The 21,299-nt window shown below is 47.7% G+C and overlaps 1 protein-coding gene across 3 annotated transcripts in view; it reads right to left on the bottom strand.

The window, feature by feature from the left end:
- The window catches only part of SEPTIN12 (septin 12), a 331,103-nt gene that overhangs the window by 291,153 nt on the left and 18,651 nt on the right, over positions 1-21,299 (bottom strand). For 2 of the 3 annotated variants that reach the window (XR_010182135.1, XM_063935046.1), the window contains exon 1: positions 4,370-4,820. Coding sequence is in view for 1 of the 3 variants with exons in the window: in XM_063935046.1 (XP_063791116.1) it covers positions 4,370-4,424 (55 nt within the window). In the remaining 2 variants the exon portion in view is untranslated. Of the gene's footprint in view, positions 1-4,369; positions 4,821-5,213; positions 5,323-21,299 lie in introns of those variants that run through there. The other variant, XM_063935047.1, reaches the window with a different exon arrangement.

Here is a 21,299-nt window from a genome sequence, read left to right as displayed (position 1 = left end):
AAGTAACTACAAACATGTATCTCACTAACGTGTACACAGTGATCCTAGTAACAAGTAACTACAAACATATAACTCACTAACGTGTACACAGTGATCCTAGTAACAAGTAACTACAAACATGTAACTCACTAACGTGTACACAGTGATCCTAGTAACAAGGAACTACAAGCATGTAACTCACTAACGTGTACACAGTGATCCTAGTAACAAGTAACTACATGTATCTCACTAACGTGTACACAGTGATATTAGTAACAAGTAACTACAAACATGTATCTCACTAACATGTACACAGTGATATTAGTAACAAGTAACTACAAACATGTATCTCACTAACGTGTACACAGTGATACTAGTAGCGAGGAACTACAAGCATGTAACTCACTAACGTGTACACAGTGATATTAGTAACAAGTAACTACAAACATGTATCTCACTAACGTGTACACAGTGATACTAGTAACGAGGAACTACAAGCATGTAACTCACTAACGTGTACACAGTGATATTAGTAACAAGTAACTACAAACATGTATCTCACTAACATGTACACAGTGATCCTAGTAACGAGGAACTACAAGCATGTAACTCACTAACGTGTACACAGTGATATTAATAACAAGTAACTACAAACATGTATCTCACTAACATGTACACAGTGATATTAGTAACAAGTAACTACAAACATGTATCTCACTAACGTGTACACAGTGATCCTAGTAACAAGTAAATACAACATGTATCTCACTAACGTGTACACAGTGATATTAGTAACAAGTAACTACAAACATGTATCTCACATGTACACAGTGATCCTAGTAACGAGGAACTAAAACATGTAACTCACTAACATGTACACAGTGATATTAGTAACAACTAACTACAAACATGGAAATCGTGAACGTGTACACAGTGATATTAGTAACAATGAACTACAAGCATGTAACTCACTAACGTGTACACAGTGATCCTAGTAACAAGTAACTACAAACATATATCTCACTAACGTGTACACAGTGATATTAGTAACAAGTAACTACAAACATGTATCTCACTAACGTGTACACAGTGATATTAGTAACAAGTAACCACAAACATATATCTCACTAACGTGTACACAGTGCTATTAGTAACAAGTAACTACAAACATGTATCTCACTAACGTGTACACAGTGATACTAGTAACGAGGAACTACAAGCATGTATCTCACTAACGTGTACACAGTGCTATTAGTAACAAGTAACTACAAACATGTATCTCACTAACGTGTACACAGTGCTATTAGTAACAAGTAACTACAAACATGTATCTCACTAACGTGTACACAGTGATCCTAGTAACAAGTAACTACAAACATATAACTCACTAACGTGTACACAGTGATCCTAGTAACAAGTAACTACAAACATGTAACTCACTAACGTGTACACAGTGATCCTAGTAACGAGGAACTACAAGCATGTAACTCACTAACGTGTACACAGTGATATTAGTAACAAGTAACTACAAACACATATCTCACTAACGTGTACACAGAGATATTAGTAACAAGTAACTACAAACATGTATCTCACTAACGTGTACACAGTGATATTAGTAACAAGTAACTACAAACATATATCTCACTAACGTGTACACAGTGCTATTAGTAACAAGTAACTACAAACATGTATCTCACTAACGTGTACATAGTGATACTAGTAACGAGGAACTACAAGCATGTATCTCACTAACGTGTACACAGTGCTATTAGTAACAAGTAACTACAAACATGTATCTCACTAACGTGTACACAGTGATCCTAGTAACAAGTAACTACAAACATATAACTCACTAACGTGTACACAGTGATCCTAGTAACAAGTAACTACAAACATGTATCTCACTAACGTGTACACAGTGATCCTAGTAACAAGCAACTACAAACATGTATCTCACTAACGTGTACACAGTGATCCTAGTAACAAGCAACTACAAACATGTAACTCACTAACGTGTACACAGTGATCCTAGTAACAGGTAACTACAAACATGTATCTCACTAACGTGTACTCTGTGTCCCTAGTAACAAGTAACTACAAACATGTAACTCACTAACGTGTACACAGTGATCCTAGTAACAAGTAACTACAAACATGTAACTCACTAACGTGTACACAGTGATCCTAGTAACAAGTAACTACAAACATGTAACTCACTAACATGTACACAGTGATCCTAGCAACAAGCAACTACAAACATGTATCTCACTAACGTGTACTCTGTGTCCCTAGTAACAAGCAACTACAAACATGGAAACCAATAACGTGTACACAAGTCTTAACAAGTACCTAAGCATGTCATTCACTAAAAAGAGCAGGGTCAGGGACCCAGGACGGAGTCCCAGGTAGTTTGCTTTTTCACGGACCAAACTCTCGGGTTGATGCGCGTTCACCTGCAAAAACACGGGAATGCATCAGTCCCAGTAACAAGTAACTGTAAGTATATCACTCCCATATGTACAGTATCTGAGCTGTAAACATGTCACATACAGTATGTAAACATGCAAGTGACACGTGTATGGCCGACATGCTTCATACAGCATTAGTTCATATACAAATAAATTATCATCAATGTGGCTCCTAATTATAGCAGAAACATAATTGTACACTGAAGCTTCAGCTATAAGAGACGGCTCATTATATATGTCCCTGGTATCAGTAGGATTGACCCAGGAACGTGTCATTAGTCCATTACCCAGGAACGTGTCATTAGTCCATTACCCAGGAACGTGTCATTAGTCCATGACCCGTTACCATCTGACTACATAATTGCTTCATTAACTCTAAGGGATGAGCGAATTAGCGGCATAATTTTCCCATTTTATCTGGATGGCAATAAGTGATGCCATCTCCAGATGAGATTATTTCCTCAGATTAGGAGAAGCAGCGCCTGCCCTAACACGTTACCCTACAGACCCCCCTAAACCAGCCTGACTACTTTCACTAGACCATTAGACAAACATCCCTTCTAATCAGAATAAACTACAACTAATATCAATGATCTATTATCCTTCACCACATTTGCCCAATGGTCAGTCAGATCCATGCGCAATATGGCTGCTCATGGTCACACCACGCCACAAAGCTGGTCACATGCGTGTACCTACCACCTACTGATCAGCAACAGCTCCCAGATAAGTCACAGGTGCCCGAATGGGGCCACTAGCCCACCCCGTGTCCATGCTGACCGAGGAAAAGCCGATAGTATGTCCATTGTCCGGACAAATCGCTTGGAGCCGATAGTATGCCCATTGTCTCATGTAAGCCAGAGGAAGCGGTGTCCCTGTGTCTATAGGAAGCCGATACGTAAGGAGAAGATACGGAACGCTCCGGCATTAGGACAGGATAAATGAGGAAGACTGATAACAGGCGCAGACTCTCGCAGAACGGAAAGTCCTCCTCTGGGATAGATAAGTTACGGGACAGGAGAACATGAAATGCACTAAGAATATTTCCAAGCAGCATAAAAGTAATCCTCTGCCTCCCTGCACATGCTATTGCGGTAGGCCCTGCGGGGACATTACACGCTAGGACCTAGTACCCGTAATATAGTGATGATGGTGTGAGTAAAAACACAGCGGTATCTGGCTGGCTGTGCGCCATGGCCGAGAGACGCAGGGTTACGGTAACATTATACACTGGAGGAGGGTACGTAAGAATATGGAAAACAATATGAAGCATTTCTGAGCTGCTAAAGCCAACAAATAAATTATATAATATATATATAAAATGGTCACTGAGAGGGGGGTGAGGGGAAACCAGCGAGGCTAATTACAGACAGCAAGACACAGGATAAGAGAGTCAGAATTAACGTACCGTCCAGGGATAGAAATACCTCTTTATAAAAGGGACTGTAAAAACAGATTGCTGTTATTTAGGATGGGTATGTACTGTAGGAAGGGGTGCAGACAGAGGACACCAAATAATTAACATTTAACTCAGCCTATAGTCCTAGAATGCCAGCTCCCAGTATATACAGTTCTGAGGTAAAAAAAAAAAAAAAAAAAGGACTCGCCGGCTGCTGGGGAACTACAAGCTCCAGCATGCCCTGCAGAGAGAGGCAAAATTCAGACTACTTTTCACAGCAGTTTAACGAGTCACAAACTGCTCAAGCCCTATCCATATCAGCTACATTAGCAGCCACAGATATTTATAACGGTCTCTGGGCATTCGCCACCTAATAAGAAACATTTAAGAAGTCATTTTTCTTTTACAGTATATGAACTATAAAGACTGCACAACACTTGGATGTGCCAGGCGCCCAGTCCAGGGAACCATGAGGGCAGCTGGCATTTAACAAGTAGACCATATGCATCATAGATCTTACCTTCAAAGTCTGAGAGGATCCCCTCCAAGTGGTCGTTGACCGAAAAGTGAGACATTCTTGCCCACCTCCCCGAGCACTATGGGTAAGAAGAAAGCCCCCTTTTGCTGTCGGTTTTAAGCGATGGGGGCAATCGAGGCAAAGTCCCACATGTGCTGTGCCCAGATGTGGTAGGTGATTGACAGGTCGCGCTGGGGGGTGGGTGTTGGGTGGGGGGGGGGTTTATTGAACTTGTCACTAACCCCCCTTAGACAAGGACAGGGTATATAATAGGGCGCCCCTTGTCCTGAGCTCAGGGAGGACGAAACAGACTCCTCACTGCCTGGGTTTACAATCAAGTTGAAACTGAGGGAGTAGAAGGGAGGTGGAGACCCCTCCCATAGCAGACCAGGATCACTTACACATCCAGCCTCCCCTCCCCTCAAATACCTTTTAGGAATCCCCATTCTCTCTCTCTCTCTCTCTCTTGCTCTCTCTCTCTAGCACTTATTTGATCAGCACATCTGGAAGTTGGGAAGGGTAGAGAGAAAGGAGGGAAAGGGGAGGGGGGCATTTTTTAACCAGATCCTGGGTCTGTCCCGTTTAACCCTTTCCTTGCTGCAGCAAAAATGATCCAGCTGCGCCCAGATGCCCTGCACCCATGCCCTTTATTTATACGTCAATGGTAACAGAGTCATTTTGCACTTGTGCACACAATGAGGCATTTATTCCAGGGCAGCAGCAACGTGCTTCATATAATGAAGGGATTGATCTGGCTACACTGTAGCTCAGTAGAACGCTGTCATCTTTATGTTTCCTGTGTTTGTGTTATTTGTGACCATGTGTTGTAGACTGTTACTGTACTCACTGTTATCAGCTCTCGGGGAGAGTGGAATAACCAGGAGAGGTCATCCCGGCTTGGAGATACCCCACAGGACATATATAGCCCAGGGTTGCTGTGCAGGCAGCTGAGATCTCTGAAGGATAAGAACATAAATATCAACATTTTTAATTGTTAAGCAGTAATTATAAGTGTCAATTCCGTTATTCTGAACGGTCGTTTATCCATATATATGGATAAACCACCATAGCGTTAATTCTGCCAGAATCCAGTTAACCTACTACAGTATTTTTTTTTACAGAGAGAACATACAGACTCCACATTTATGAGTTATAACCAGGAATTTAACTAGTGACCTTAGTGCTGTGAGGCAGTGACGCTAACCACTACGTCACTGTGCAGAATCCAATAAATCTACCAGCAAGTTTTTTGAAGAGAAAACATCCAAACTACACACATATGGACCATAACTAGGAGTTTAACACACAACCTTAGTGCTGCGAAGTGGTATTACTAACTACTATGCCATCGTGTAGAATCCAATTAAACTACCAATATATTTTCGGAGTGTGGGAAGAAAAAGACACCCCCCAGGTAGGATGGGGGGGGGCGACGCAAACATGGGGAGAACATGCAAACTGCACACAGATGGTCACTAGCCAGAAACTGAACACATGACCTCAGTGATGTGAGGCAGTAATGCTAACCACTAAGCTGCATTTTAGAAAGATGATTACATGCTATGATTCGTATTTGTCTTGTTATAATCCCTTGCCATGCAATTATACTTGACAGGTCACCACGCACACATGAAATACAGATTCTGATTTGGAAACACCAGAATTTGGGCCCCAAATCTCCCATAATCCGTAAAACTACCCAATTACGCCAGCATTTTACCGCTGATTGCTCGCCCTCTATGATGTAATTGGTACCAAACAGCAGGTCAAAATTTTGTTTAAAAAAAGTAATAAATAGAGCGTTTTCTAAGCGGCGCTTGTCCCTGGTACACTCGCGTAAACAGCAGAAGGAGTCGTTTACAGTAACTGACCATACTGGTTACCCAATGGGGGACTTGTGGATAGAAGCTAAGTGATCATTACTGGAACACTTGAAGTCTGATTTCCCATGCCATGGTGCTGTAGGCTGCATACTAATGATACTGGTTTAGCATACAGAAAGATCACTGTACTGTACACATGACTTTAAGCCTTTATATACACTATTAGGGTCATTACTGAAAGTGCAAACAGGTGAGGGGTGCAACATTTCACATCTTCCGATAGTAGCGGGCAGGAGAGATAAATGATCCTATAATGCACCCACAATTGAGAATTCATTTATATGGGTGGTCTTCAGTATGTCGACTGTCGGGATCCCGGTGCACAGTATACCGGCGCCGGAATCTCGACAGCCGGCATACGACACTTTTTCTCACTCGTGGGGATCCACGACCCACCTGGAGGTAGAATAAAATAGCGCATAGCGCGCCACCGTGCCCGCAAGGGGCTCATTTGCACTTGTCACTCTGTCGGTATGCCGGCAGTCGGGATCCCGGCGCCGGTATGCTGGTCGCTGGGAGCCCAGCCGCCGGCATACCATACTACACCCATTTATATAACTGAGGACCAGATTCAGACCTGATCACACAGCGAACGATTATCGAATGACTGCGTGTGAGTATGCACCGCCAATCAGCGACAGGATGGTGCGAAAATTTCGATAGCACGAGCGTTCGCAAAGGTGATTGACAGGGAGAGGACGTTTGTGGGTGGTGACTGCCCATTTTCTTGGAGTGTCTGGAAAAATGCAGGCGTTCCCAAGCGTTTCCAGGGAGGGTGTGTGACGTCAGCTGCGGCCCCGATCAGCCTGTTCTCATCGCACTGTAGGAGTAAGTCCTGGGCTACGCACAGACTGCACACTCTGGAAAAATCATTCGATGGTGAGTGAGTTGCGAAAGGATTTGCAGCTGTCCTCTGTCTGGGGAAGTTTTCGCACAGTGTGCACATGCATTCGCACACTTGCACGGGGCAGGTTTTCACTCTCTATAGGTGGCGACTATCTGATCTCAGATCTCTGCAAAAACGCACAGCAGCGATCAGGTCTGTATCGGGTCCTGAGATTGGAGGAATGAAGGTGGTCATTCCGAGTTGATCGCTAGCTGCATTTGTTCACAGCGCAGTGATCAGGCTAAAAAACTGCAGTTCTGCGCATGCGTATGCAGCGCAATGTGCAATGCGCGACGTACAGGCACAGCGAACAATGCAGTTTTGCACAGGGTGTAGTGATGCATTTCAGTCGCACTGGTTGCCGCAGAGTGATTGACATGAAGTGGGCGTTTCTGGGTGGCAACTGACCGTTTTCAGGGAGTGTTCGGAAAAATGCAGGCGTGCCAGGGAAAACGCAGGCGTGGCTGGGCGAACGCTGGGCGGGTGTGTGACGTCAAATCTGGAATTGAATAGTCTGAAGTGATCGCAAGCGCTGAGTAGGTCTGGAGCTACTCTGAAACTACACAAAAAATTTTTTGCAGGCGCTCTGCTAAGCTAAGATACACTACCAGTGGGTGGCGGCCTAGCGTTTGCACGGCTGTTAAAAACTGCTAGTGAGCGATCAACTCGGAATGACCCCCGAAAAGACAACATATAGTGGCTGGTGCCTGCATTAAAAGGTGGGGCACGCAGGTTAGTAAATGTTGAATGATAGAGGGGGATGTTGTAAAGCGGAGGGGGGACAGAATACCAGGTATACCTGCAAAACACAGATGCGGCCCCCTGTCCAGATTAGGCGCCAGGAAGCCGCGCTCCGCCTGGAACCAGGACAAACAGACATTTGCACAAATAAACATCTTGCAGCTTTTATCGATTGGGAAATGGCAATTAGTGGCTACGTCACCAGAGGAGTTCCACCGCCACCTCCCCCTTACTATATGCATTCAGAGCAGCTATGAGCTGGCTGGCAGCATGGGCACAAGTCATGGTATCGTTCATCGTTACAACACATGATATGGGCACAGTTGCAGCGCTCAGTCAGTGTGGGGGCCTCTGACACACCCATCTGTGGACGGTAGATCCAGGACAGGTGGGAAGAGGGAGGGGGGTTTACACATTAGCACAGAGGTGTGAATGGGGCTTGGGAGGTCTGTGGAAGGGGAGAGGGCCCAGCCAGCATCTGCCTGAGTGTCTGTTCGCACCATTGTGCTAATGCACGGGGAAAGGAGGGGATCGGGGGGGGGGGGGGGGGGGGGGGTTTTCTATAGACCGACAGGCTATCTGGCCTGCATGCACACATACACATTCCCCAACAGTGGGTCAAATTCAGACCTGATCGCACGCTAGGGGTTGCCCGGGACCGGAATTGACGTCAGGAACCCTCCCTGCAAACGCTTGGACATGCCTGCGTTTTTCCAACCGCTCCCTTTAAACGGTCAGCTGCCACCCACAAACAAACGCCCTCTTCCTGTAAATCTCCTTGCGATCGCCCATGCGAATGGATCCTTCGCACAAACCCATCGCTGAGCAGCGATCCGTTTTGTACCTGTGCGACGCGCCTTCACATTGCGGTGCATACGCATGCGCAGTTCTGATCTGATTGCAGCGCTGCAAAAAATGCTAGCGAGCGATCAGGTCTGAATTACCCCCAATGATGTAATATATCCTCAGCTACATGCTCACAGTCACATACGTCACACATAGCAGCAGGACGCTCTCAGGGTCGGGGGGAGGGTCATTGTGACCTGATCGCTCGCTGCAGTTCATCGCAGCACAGCGATCAGGTCAGAACTGCGCATGCACCGGCGCCACAGTGCGCTGGTGCATGGCTGACAGCCGACGGCTGTCGTTGCCTAGCGATCGCCCCTGCCTGATTGACAGGCAGAGGCAGTCGCTGGGCGGGAGGGGGCAGCACGGCGGTGTTTGGCTGCCGTTTTGTGGGTGCGGTCCGGCCAATGCAGGCGTGGCCGTATCACACGGGGCGGCAGGCCGCGACGGCTGCGTGATGTCACACGCAGCCGCAGTGAGCCGGGCCGCGACGAATAACTCCCAGCCAGCCGCAGGAGCTGCGCTGTCCGGGAGTTACTCTTCAAGTACAAAAGCATCGCCGCTGTGCGATGCTTTTGTACTTGTGCGGTGGGGCCGGGCCTGACATGCGGGGCGGACTAGCCCTGTGCTGGGCGTCCCCCCGCATATCAGTGTAAGTGATCGTAGCTGTGCTAAATTTAGCACAGCTACGATCAGGTCGGAAATGACGCCCACAGTCTCTGAGCAAGGTTGGGGAAAAAAATAGGATTTTAATTACCTACCGGTAAATTCTTTTCGCGTAGGCCCTCATTCCGAGTTGTTCGCTCGGTAAAAATCTTCGCATCGCAGCGATTTTCCGCTTAATGCGCATGCGCAATGTCCGCACTGCGACTGCGCCAAGTAAATTTGCTATGCACTTAGTAATTTTACTCACGGCTTTTTCATCGTTCTGGCGATCGTAATGTGATTGACAGGAAATGGGTGTTACTGGGCGGAAATAGGCCGTTTTATGGGCGTGTGGGAAAAAACGCTACCGTTTCCGGAAAAAACGCAGGAGTGGCCGGAGAAACGGAGGAGTGTCTGGGCGAACGCTGGGTGTGTTTGTGACGTCAAACCAGGAACGACAGGCACTGAACTGATCGCAGATGCCGAGTAAGTCTGAAGCTACTCAGAAACTGCTACGAGGTGTGTAATCGCAATATTGCGATTACTTCGTTCGCAATTTTAAGATGCTAAGATTCACTCCCAGTAGGCGGCGGCTTAGCGTGAGCAACTCTGCTAAAATCGCCTTGCGAGCGAACAACTCGGAATGACCTCCGTAGTCCGTAGAGGATACTGGGGTCCATTTAGTACCATGGGGGTATAGACGGCTCCACTAGGAGCCTTGGGCACTTTAAGAAATCAATAGTGTGGGCTGGCTCCTCCCTCTATGCCCCTCCTACCAGACTCAGTCTAGAAACTGTGCCCGAGGAGACGGACATACCTTGAGAGAAGGATATAAAAGGACAGTGGTGAGATTCGAACCAGCACACACAAACAAGAGGAAAGCCATGCTAACCAAACATGATGACGGACAGCAACAGCTGAACCAACAACAATACTTAACCAAGTAACAGTGCAGGAACACACGAAGCACAGGGCGGGTGCCCAGTATCCTCTACGGACTACGAGAAAAGGATTTACCGGTAGGTAATTAAAATCATATTTTCTCTTACGTCCTAGAGGATACCCGTACCATAGGGACGTACCAAAGCTCCCAAACCGGGTGGGAGAGTGCTGAGGTTCCTGCAGAACTGATTGACCAAACTGAAGGTCCTCAGAGGCCAAAGTATCGAACTTGTAGATTTTAGCAAACGTGTTCGAACCTGACCAAGCAGCCACTCGGCAGTGCTGTAAAGCCGAGACACCCCGGGCAGCCACCCAAGAAGTACCTACCGAACTAGCAGAGAGGGCCTGTACAGATTTAGGAACCAGCAAACCTGCCGTAGAGTAAGCATGCTGGATAGTAAGTTTGATCCAGCAAGCAATAGAGTGCTTTGAAGCAGGACACCCAATTTTATTGGGATCATAGCGCACAAACAGCGAGTCCGATTTTCTGTGACGCGCTGTCCGCTTCACATAGATTTTCAAAGCCCTCACAACATCCAGGGACTTTGAAGTAGTAGAGGTATAGTAACCACCGGGACCACAATAGGTTGGTTGATATGAAATCCAGACACCACCTTTGGAAGAAATTGCTGACTAGACGTACATGTAACTAACTTGCGTCCCTACGGTATACCCATCTGTGTGACTTTACTTGCCCCCCCCCCCCCCCCACCCACCCATCTGCTTATCTGTTACCTACTTGGCTGTTATATAGCAAACTGAAGACAAATTCCTAGTATACGCAAGTATACCTGGCCAATAAAGCTGATTCTGATTCTGAGTTCTAAGTTCAGCTCTATCTTCATGAAAAATCAAATAGTGGCTCTTGTGAGACAGCGCCCCCAATTTCAACACACGTCTTGCATAAGCCAAGGCCAACAGTGTGACGGTCTTCACGTAAGAAACTTTACGTCAACCTCCTGTAAAGGCTCAAACCATTCAGATTGTAGAAACTGCAACACCACGTTGAGGTCCCAAGGTGCCGTGGGAGGCACAAAGGGCGGTTGGATGCGCAGAACGCCTTTCAAGAACGTCTGAACCCAGGCGTAGGCCCACATCCACACCTGACTGCAGAAAAAGCAGAAAACGTCCCAGTTGAAACTCCACCGCAGGAAATTTCCTGTTTTCACACCAAGAGACATATTTTCTCAAAATACGGTGGTAATGTTTAGACGTTACCCCATTTCTGGCATGGATCAAGGTAGGAATTACACTATCCAGAATGCCTTTCCGGGCTAGAATTTGACGCTCAAACCTCCATGCCGTCAAATGTAGCCGCGGTAAGTCTTGATAGATGAACGGCCCCTGTTGCAGAAGATCCTCGCGAAGAGGTAGAGGCCACGGATCCTCCAGGAGCATTTCCAGTAGATCCACGTACCAAGCCCTTTTTGGCCTGTCTGGAGCAATGAGAATTGCTTGAACCTTTTCCCTTTTTATTCTTTTGAGAATTCTTGGGATCAGTGGAAGTGGTGGAAACACATACACCATCTGATAGACCCATGGAGTCACCAAAGCGTCCACCGCCACTGCCTGTGGGTCTCTCGACCTGGAACAATACCGCCTGAGCTTCTTGTTGAGACGAGAGGCCATCATGTCGATCTGTGGAATTCCCCACCGACGTGTCAAGCACCCGAACACTTCCGGGTGAAGGACCCATTCTCCTGGGTGGAGGTTATGTCTGCTGAGGAGGTCTGCTTCCCAGTTGTCTACACCTACCCTGTCGGTTTATGTACGTTACCACCGTCACATTGTCTGACTGGACCTGGATGGCCTGATCTTGAAGAAGATGTGATGCCTGTAGAAGGGCATTGTATATGGCCCTTAGTTCCAGAATGTTGATTGGAAGAATGGTTTCTTGACTTGACCATTTTCCTTGGAAGTGTTCCCCCTGGGTGACTGCTCACCAACCTCTGAGGCTTGCATCTGTGGTTAGCAGAATCCAATTTGAATCCCGAACCTTCGGCCCTCTGTCAGGTGAGAAGTCTGAAGCCACCACAGAAGAGAAATCCTGGCTCTTGGCGACAGACGTATCCTCTGGTGCATGTGGAGATACGATACGGACCATTTGTCCAACAGATCCAGCTGGAAGGACCTTGAGTGAAACCTTCCATACTGCAGCGCCCCGTAAGCGGCTACCATCTTTCCCAGAAGGCGAATGCATAGATGAACCGATATCCGGGTTGGTTTTAGAACATCCTGCACCATCGACTGGATTACCAATGCCTTTTCCAATGGAAGGAATACCTTCTGTGTCTCCGTATCCAGTATTATCCCCAGGAACGGAAGCCTCCGTGTTGGTTCCAGGTGAGATTTTGGTAGGTTCAGAATCCACCCGTGATCCCGGAGTAGTCGAGTTGAGAGGGAAATGTTGTCCCAACAACTGCTCCCTGGATGGTGCTTTTATCAGCAGATCATCCAGGTACGGGATTATGTTCACTCCCTATTTCTGGAGTATAGACATCATCTCTGCCATTACCTTGGTGAACACCCTCGGTGCCGTGGAGAGGCCAAATGGCAGGGTGTGGAACTGGTAGTGACAGTCCTGTAATGCAAACCTTAGATAAGCCTTATGAGGCGGCCAGATTGGGATATGAAGGTACGCATCCTTGATATCCAGAGACACCAATAATTTCCCTTCCTCCAGACCTGAGATCACCGCTCTCAGAGACTCCATCTTGAATTTGAACAGTGACTTGAGGTTTAAAATGGGTCTTACCTAACCGTCCGGTTTCGGTACCACAAACAGGTTGGAATAATAACTTTTGTTCTGTAGCTGAGGTGGAATTGGAACAATGACCTGAGTCTGTACCAGTTTTTGAATTGCATCCTCTAAAATAATACTTGCCTCCTGAGAAGCTGGTAAGCCTGATTTGAAGAATTTGTGAGGTGGGAGTTCCTGAAACTCTAGTCTGTACCCCTGGGCGATGAGCTCTTTGACCCAGGGATCCTGGCATGATGTCGCCCATATGTGACTGAAATCGCTTAATTGGGCTCCCACCTGCCTGTCTTCCAGGCAGTGCGGTCCACCGTCATGCTTTGAGGCTTTGAGGAGACACAACCTGAGTTCTGTTCCTGTGAACCCGCAGTTGCTTGTTTTCTGGGTTTACCTGTATTGCCTTAGAAAGCTGTAGAAGAACCTTTGGTTTTATTCTTAAATTTTGCTGTCCGAAAGGACTGCAGAGTTGGAGCAGAGTAGGTCTTCCTAGCTGGGGGGGCTGCGGAAGGAAGGTATGTAGACTTATCCGCCGTAGCCTTGGATATCCACATATTCAGTTCATCTCCAAACAGGGCCTCACCTGTGAAAGGTAGGTTTTCCACGCCTTTCCTGGAATCCGCATCCGCAGTAGACTGACGTAGCCACAGGCCTCTGCGTGCTGACACTGCCAAGGCCGTGGTGTGTGCATGGAGCAAGCCTATATTTTTATGGCCTCCACCATTAAATTTGGAGAGTCCTGTATATACTGTAGGAGTAAATCTCCCCTCTGGGTAAGGAGTCTAACCCCTCAATTAGGTTACCTGACCATTTTGCAATGGCCCTAGTGATCCATGCACAATCTATAGTGGGGTAGTACGGATGGTGTAATGGTTAGCATTACTGCCTCACAGCAATGAGGTCATGGGTTCGACTTCCACCATGGCTCTAACTGTGTGTTTGTATATTCTCCCTGTACTTGCGTGGGTTTCCTCCGGGTACTCTGGTTTCCTCCCACAATCCAAAAATATACTGGTAGGTTAATTGGCTTCCAACAAATTAACCCTAGCGTGAATGTGTGTGCACATGTGGTAGGGAATATAGATTGTAAGCTCCACTGGGGCAGGGACTGATGTGAATGGCCAAATATTCTCTTTAAAGCGCTGCGGAATATGTGTGCGCTATATAAATAACTGGTAATAAATAAATAAATAGTGGGTCTTTGGGCGGGTGGTCTTCAGTATGCCGACTGTCGGGATCCTGGCGCACAGTATACCGGCGCCGGATTCCCGACAGCCGGCATACCGACACTTTTTCTCCCTCGTGGGGGTAGAATAAAATAGCGTGGCGCGCATAGCGCGCCACCGTGCCTGCAAGGGGCTCATTTGCGCTTGCCACGCTGTCGGTATGCCGGCAGTCGGGATCCCGGCGCCGGTATGCTGGTCGCTGGGAGCCCAGCCGCCGGCATACCATACTACACCCATTTATATAACTGAGGCCAGGGTACGCTTTTGTGGACAAATGGTAGGGGTCTGAGACGCTGGTATGAACACTGAATCTCTATTCATCAAGTCATCCACACTAGCGCACGCAGGGGGGGTTTCTGAGTACCTATAAACCCCCCCTGATAACCCTATCTACTGCTGCAGCGTGCCGATTCCCCCCTTCCCCCTCTGTGACAGGCGGAGTTGGCCAGGCACATGAGTGAGGATGCTTGGTTGGCTGGTGAGTGAGGAGCCGGCTGCGAGTCACCGAGCAACCCGTCAGAGCGGAGGAGTGTGGCGCTGAAAGAGCGGCTCCCCCCTCTCCTCAACATGCAGCTTATTAACATCAGCCGCCAAGCTCCTGGAGGAGAAGAGGAGGTGCAGGTTTGCAGGCCGAGTCTCCCTGGCAGCAGCTTCCGGCCCCGCTACAGCTTACTGTATATCATGCGCAGGAGTGAAGTATGAAGCGGTGGCATGGAAGGGGCTTCTGTATGACTCCGGATGATGTCCGGGGCGGCAGGTAATACTAACCTCTCCATTGCTACAGGTGCCTTCCTGGGTGTGGGAGGAGATAATCTGCAGTCAGTGTGTGTTCTGCAGTAGGAGTATGAGTGTGGGGGGTATGGGACAGTGTGAGTCTGTGTGTGTTAGTCTGTCTGCAGTCTACTGTAAGTGTGAAAGTGTGTGTGTGAGAGGGGGCAGTCTGTGTGTGTAATCTGCAGTCTGAGTGGGTGTGTGAGGGGGGGCTGATGGTGTGTGTAAATTTACAGTCTGACTGTGTGAGTGTGTTTCATATTGTGTGTGTGTGTATATGTAGTGCTGGGCTATTATTTCCAATATATATATATATATATATATATATATATATATAAAATAAGAATTTACTCACCGGTAATTCTATTTCTCGTAGTCCCTAGTGGATGCTGGGTACTCCGTAAGGACCATGGGGTATAGACGGGCTCCGCAGGAGACTGGGCACTCTTAAAAGAAAGATTAGCTACTATATCTGGTGTGCACTGGCTCCTCCCTCTATGCCCCTCCTCCAGACCTCAGTTAGGGAAACTGTGCCCGGAAGAGCTGACATTACTAGGAAAGGATTTGGAATCCAGGGTAAGACTCATACCAGCCACACCAATCACACCGTACAACTCGTGATAACTATACCCAGTTAACAGTATGAATAATAACTGAGCCTCTCTCAACAGATGGCTCATACAATAACCCTTTAGTTTTCTCTGACGTCCTAGTGGATGCTGGGTACTCCGTAAGGACCATGGGGATTATACCAAAGCTCCCAAACGGGCGGGAGAGTGCGGATGCCTCTGCAGCACCGAATGAGCAAACTCAAGGTCCTCCTCAGCCAGGGTATCAAACTTGTAGAATTTTGCAAAAGTGTTTGAACCCGACCAAGTAGCAGCTCGGCAAAGTTGTAAAGCCGAGACCCCTCGGGCAGCCGCCCAAGAAGAGCCCACCTTCCTCGTGGAATGGGCTTTTACTAATTTAGGATGCGGCAGTCCAGCCGCAGAATGTGCAAGCTGAATCGTGCTACAGATCCAGCGAGCAATAGTCTGCTTTGAAGCAGGAGCACCCAGCTTGTTGGGTGCATGCAGGATAAATAGCGAGTCAGTTTTTCTGACTCTAACCGTCCTGGAAACATAAAGTTTCAGGGCCCGGACTACGTCCAGCAACTTGGAATCCTCCAAGTCCCTAGTAGCCGCAGGCACCACAATAGGTTGGTTCAAATAAAACGATGATACCACCTTAGGGAGAAATTGGGGACGAGTCCTCCATTCTGCCCTTTCCATATGGAAGATCAGATATGGGCTTTTACACGACAAAGCCGCCAAAAGCATGACCACTTTCCACGTGAGATATTTTAGCTCCACGGTCTTAAGTGGCTCAAACCAGTGGGATTTTAGGAATCCAACACACGTTAAGATCCCAAGGTGCCACTGGAGGCACAAAAGGGGCTGAATATGCAGCACCCCTGTAACAACGTCCGAACTTCAGGCAGTGAAGCCAGTTCTTTTTGAGAGAAAAAGGGATAGGGCTGAAATCTTGGCCTTTATGGATCCTAATTTTAGGCCCATAGTCACTCCTGACTGTAGAAAGTGCAGGAATCGACCCCCCTGGAATTCCTCTGTAGGGCCTTCCCGGCCACACACCAAGCAACCTATTTTCGCCATATACAGTGAAAAAGTCTTGCTGTCACGTCTTTCCTAGCCTTTATCAGCGTAGGAATAACTACATCCGGAATGCCCTTTTCCGCTAGGATCCGGCGTTCAACCGCCATGCCGTCCAACGCAGCTGCGGTAAGTCTTGGATCAGACAGGGTCCCTGTTGCAACATGTCCTGACTGAGAGGTAGAGGCCATGGGTCCTCTGAGAGCATTTCTTGCAGTTCCGGGTACCGAGTCCTTCTTGGCCAATCCGGAGCAAAGAATATTGTTCACACTCCTCCGTTTATTACAATTCTCAGCCCTTGGGTCTGAGAGGAAGAGGAGGGAATATATAGACCGACTAGAACACCCACGGTGTTACTAGTGCGACTACAGCTATCGCCTGAGAGTCCCTTGACCCAGCGTAAAACCTTTTTTATCTTTTTATTGAGGTGGGACGCCATGTAGTCTACCTGAGGCAGTTTCCATCAATTTGCAAAACTGCGTGAAGACTTCCTGATGAAGTCACCACTTTCCCGGGTGGAGGTCGTGTCCACTCCCGGAATGAACACTGCTGACAGTGCGCTTACTTGATTCTCCGCCCAGCAAAGAATTCTGGTGGCTTCTACCCTCGCCACCCTGCTCCTTGTGCCGCCCTGGCGGTTTACATGAGCCCCTGCGGTCTGACTGGATCAGAACCGGTTGGTCGCGAAGCAGGAACTCCGCTTGACTTAGGGCGTTGTATATGGCCCTTAGTTCCAGGATATTGATGTGAAGGCAAGTCTGTTGGCTTGACCACAAACCTTGGAATTTACTTCCCTGTGCAACTGCCCCCCACCCTCGGAGGCTTGCATCCGTGGTCACCAGGACCCAGTCCTGAATGCCGAATCTGCGGCCCTCGAGAAGGTGAGCACTCCGCAGCCACCACAGGAGAGACACCCTGGCCCTGGGGGATAGGGGGATTAACCGATGCATCTGAAGATGTGATCCGGACCACTTGTCCAGTAAGTTCCATTGTCCTTGCATGGAACCAGCCGAAGGGGATGGCCTCGTATGATGCCATCATCCTTCCCAGGACTCGAGTGCAGTGATGCACTGACACCTGTTTTGGTTTTCAATGGATTCCTGACCAGTGTCATGAGCTCCTGAGCTCTCTCTATCGGGAGATAAACCCTCTTCTGGTCTGTGTCTAGGATCATGCCTAGGCGAGGCAGATGAGCTGTAGGAACCAACTGTGACTTCGGAATATATAGAATCCAGTCGTGTTGCCGTTTCACTTCCAGAGAAGGTGATACGCTGTCCAGCAACTGCTCTCTTGATCTCGCTTTTATGAGGAGATCATCCAAGTATGTGATAATAGTGACACCTTACTTCCGCAGGAGCACCATCATATCCGCCATTACCTTGGTGAAATTGGTAATGACAATCCTGTACCGCAATTCTGAGGTACGCCTGATGAGGTGGATAAATGGGGACACGAAGGTATGCATCCCTTATGTCCCGATTCATTTCAGGCTTGCAATGACCGCTCTTAGCGATTCCATCTTGAACCTGAACCTTTTCAGGTATATGTTCAGGGATTTTAATACAATATGGGTCTAACCGAACCGTCTGGTTTCGGGATTATAACATGGTCGAATAATAACACCCTCTTGTTGAAGGAGGGGACCCTTGACCACCACCTGTTGAAGATACAATTTACGAATTGCAGTTAACACTGGCTCTTTCTCTTGGGGGGAAGCCCGCCGGGTCCTCGGTGAGGGGGCATCTTCTCACAGTCCAGCCTGTATCCCTGCGATACAATTTCTATTGCCCAGGGATCTAACAGGGAGTGAACCCACTTGTGGCTGAACTTACGAAGGCGTGTCCCCACCGGGCCTAGCTCCGCCTGTAGAGCCCCAGCGACATGCGGTGGATTTTTGTAGAGGCCGGGGAGGACTTCTGTTCCTGGGGACTAGCTGTGTTGTACAGCTTCTTTCCTCTGCCCCCGGCTCTGACAAGAAAGGACGCACCTCAGACTTTCTTGTTTCTTTATTCGAAAAGCTGCATTTAATAATGTTGTGCTTTCCTAGGCTGTGCAGGAATATAAGGCAAAATATCAGAATCACCAGCTATAGCTGTGGAGACCAGGCCCGAGAACCTTTCTCCACACAATCCTCAGCCTTCCATATGCCTCTTAAGTCGGCATCATCTGTCCAATGTATATTCTACAGGACACAAGCAGACAAACAATTGGGCAGTTGCTCAATCATACCTGGAGATAATTATATATCAGGTGCTGGAAGGGGGAGGGGTCACAGACAAACAACAGACAGAGAGGAGGGGGGTGCAAATCCCAACCCCTAAATTCCCTTCCGCACACTGAAAATTACCTGTAACCATCCCTGAACCTATCTGGTAATAAAATTCAGAGAATTAGTCACAAATGTTTGCAAACACATGTTTAGCTGCTGGCCACGTCACGGCTTCTCCGATACAGCAGTCCTAACCTACATAATAGCAGTGCCCACATAGGGCCATGTAATTTGTCACAGTAGGCCTCATGATAAAGGCTATTACTAAAACACTTCCAGACAGAGAGCTAACTTACCCAGGAGCCACCCCCAGGATCTCCCATTGGCACTACAAGGAACAGCATGCCTTCCAAATGCTGCTCCCATTCAATGCCTCTTGCACACAAGCAGACAAACAATTGGGCAGTTGCTCAATCATACCTGGAGATAATTATATATCAGGTGCTGGAAGGGGGAGGGGTCACAGACAAACAACAGACAGAGAGGAGGGGGGTGCAAATCCCCACCCCTAAATTCCCTTCCGCACACTGAAAATTACCTGTAACCATCCCTGAACCTATCTGGTAATAAAATTCAGAGAATTAGTCACAAATGTTTGCAAACACATGTTTAGCTGCTGGCCACGTCACGGCTTCTCCGATACAGCAGTCCTAACCTACATAATAGCAGTGCCCACATAGGGCCATGTAATTTGTCACAGTAGGCCTCATGATAAAGGCTATTACTAAAACACTTCCAGACAGAGAGCTAACTTACCCAGGAGCCACCCCCAGGATCTCCCATTGGCATTACAAGGAACAGCATGCCTTCCAAATGCTGCTCCCATTCAATGCCTCTTGCACACAAGCAGACAAACAATTGGGCAGTTGCTCAATCATACCTGGAGATAATTATATATCAGGTGCTGGAAGGGGGAGGGGTCACAGACAAACAACAGACAGAGAGGAGGGGGGTGCAAATCCCCACCCCTAAATTCCCTTCCGCACACTGAAAATTACCTGTAACCATCCCTGAACCTATCTGGTAATAAAATTCAGAGAATTAGTCACAAATGTTTGCAAACACATGTTTAGCTGCTGGCCACGTCACGGCTTCTCCGATACAGCAGTCCTAACCTACATAATAGCAGTGCCCACATAGGGCCATGTAATTTGTCACAGTAGGCCTCATGATAAAGGCTATTACTAAAACACTTCCAGACAGAGAGCTAACTTACCCAGGAGCCACCCCCAGGATCTCCCATTGGCACTACAAGGAAGGCATGCTGTTCCTTGTAGTGCCAATGGGAGATCTTGGGGGTGGCTCCTGGGTAAGTTAGCTCTCTGTCTGGAAGTGTTTTAGTAATAGCCTTTATCATGAGGCCTACTGTGACAAGAAGTATCGGAGAAGCCGTGACGTGGCCAGCAGCTAAACATGTGTTTGCAAACATTTGTGACTAATTCTCTGAATTTTATTACCAGATAGGTTCAGGGATGGTTACAGGTAATTTTCAGTGTGCGGAAGGGAATTTAGGGGTGGGGATTTGCACCCCCCTCCTCTCTGTCTGTTGTTTGTCTGTGACCCCTCCCCCTTCCAGCACCTGATATATAATTATCTCCAGGTATGATTGAGCAACTGCCCAATTGTTTGTCTGCTTGTGTGCAAGAGGCATTGAATGGGAGCAGCATTTGGAAGGCATGCTGTTCCTTGTAGTGCCAATGGGAGATCCTGGGGGTGGCTCCTGGGTAAGTTAGCTCTCTGTCTGGAAGTGTTTTAGTAATAGCCTTTATCATGAGGCCTACTGTGACAAATTACATGGCCCTATGTGGGCACTGCTATTATGTAGGTTAGGACTGCTGTATCGGAGAAGCCGTGACGTGGCCAGCAGCTAAACATGTGTTTGCAAACATTTGTGACTAATTCTCTGAATTTTATTACCAGATAGGTTCAGGGATGGTTACAGGTAATTTTCAGTGTGCGGAAGGGAATTTAGGGGTGGGGATTTGCACCCCCCTCCTCTCTGTCTGTTGTTTGTCTGTGACCCCTCCCCCTTCCAGCACCTGATATATAATTATCTCCAGGTATGATTGAGCAACTGCCCAATTGTTTGTCTGCTTGTGTGCAAGAGGCATTGAATGGGAGCAGCATTTGGAAGGCATGCTGTTCCTTGTAGTGCCAATGGGAGATCCTGGGGGTGGCTCCTGGGTAAGTTAGCTCTCTGTCTGGAAGTGTTTTAGTAATAGCCTTTATCATAAGGCCTACTGTGACAAATTACATGGCCCTATGTGGGCACTGCTATTATGTAGGTTAGGACTGCTGTATCGGAGAAGCCGTGACGTGGCCA

This window comes from Pseudophryne corroboree, chromosome 7 (assembly GCF_028390025.1).
Source record: "Pseudophryne corroboree isolate aPseCor3 chromosome 7, aPseCor3.hap2, whole genome shotgun sequence".
NCBI classification, from domain to species: domain Eukaryota; kingdom Metazoa; phylum Chordata; class Amphibia; order Anura; family Myobatrachidae; genus Pseudophryne; species Pseudophryne corroboree.
The sequence above is the reverse complement of the archived record's forward strand: the minus strand, read 5'-3'. Positions and strand labels throughout refer to the sequence as shown.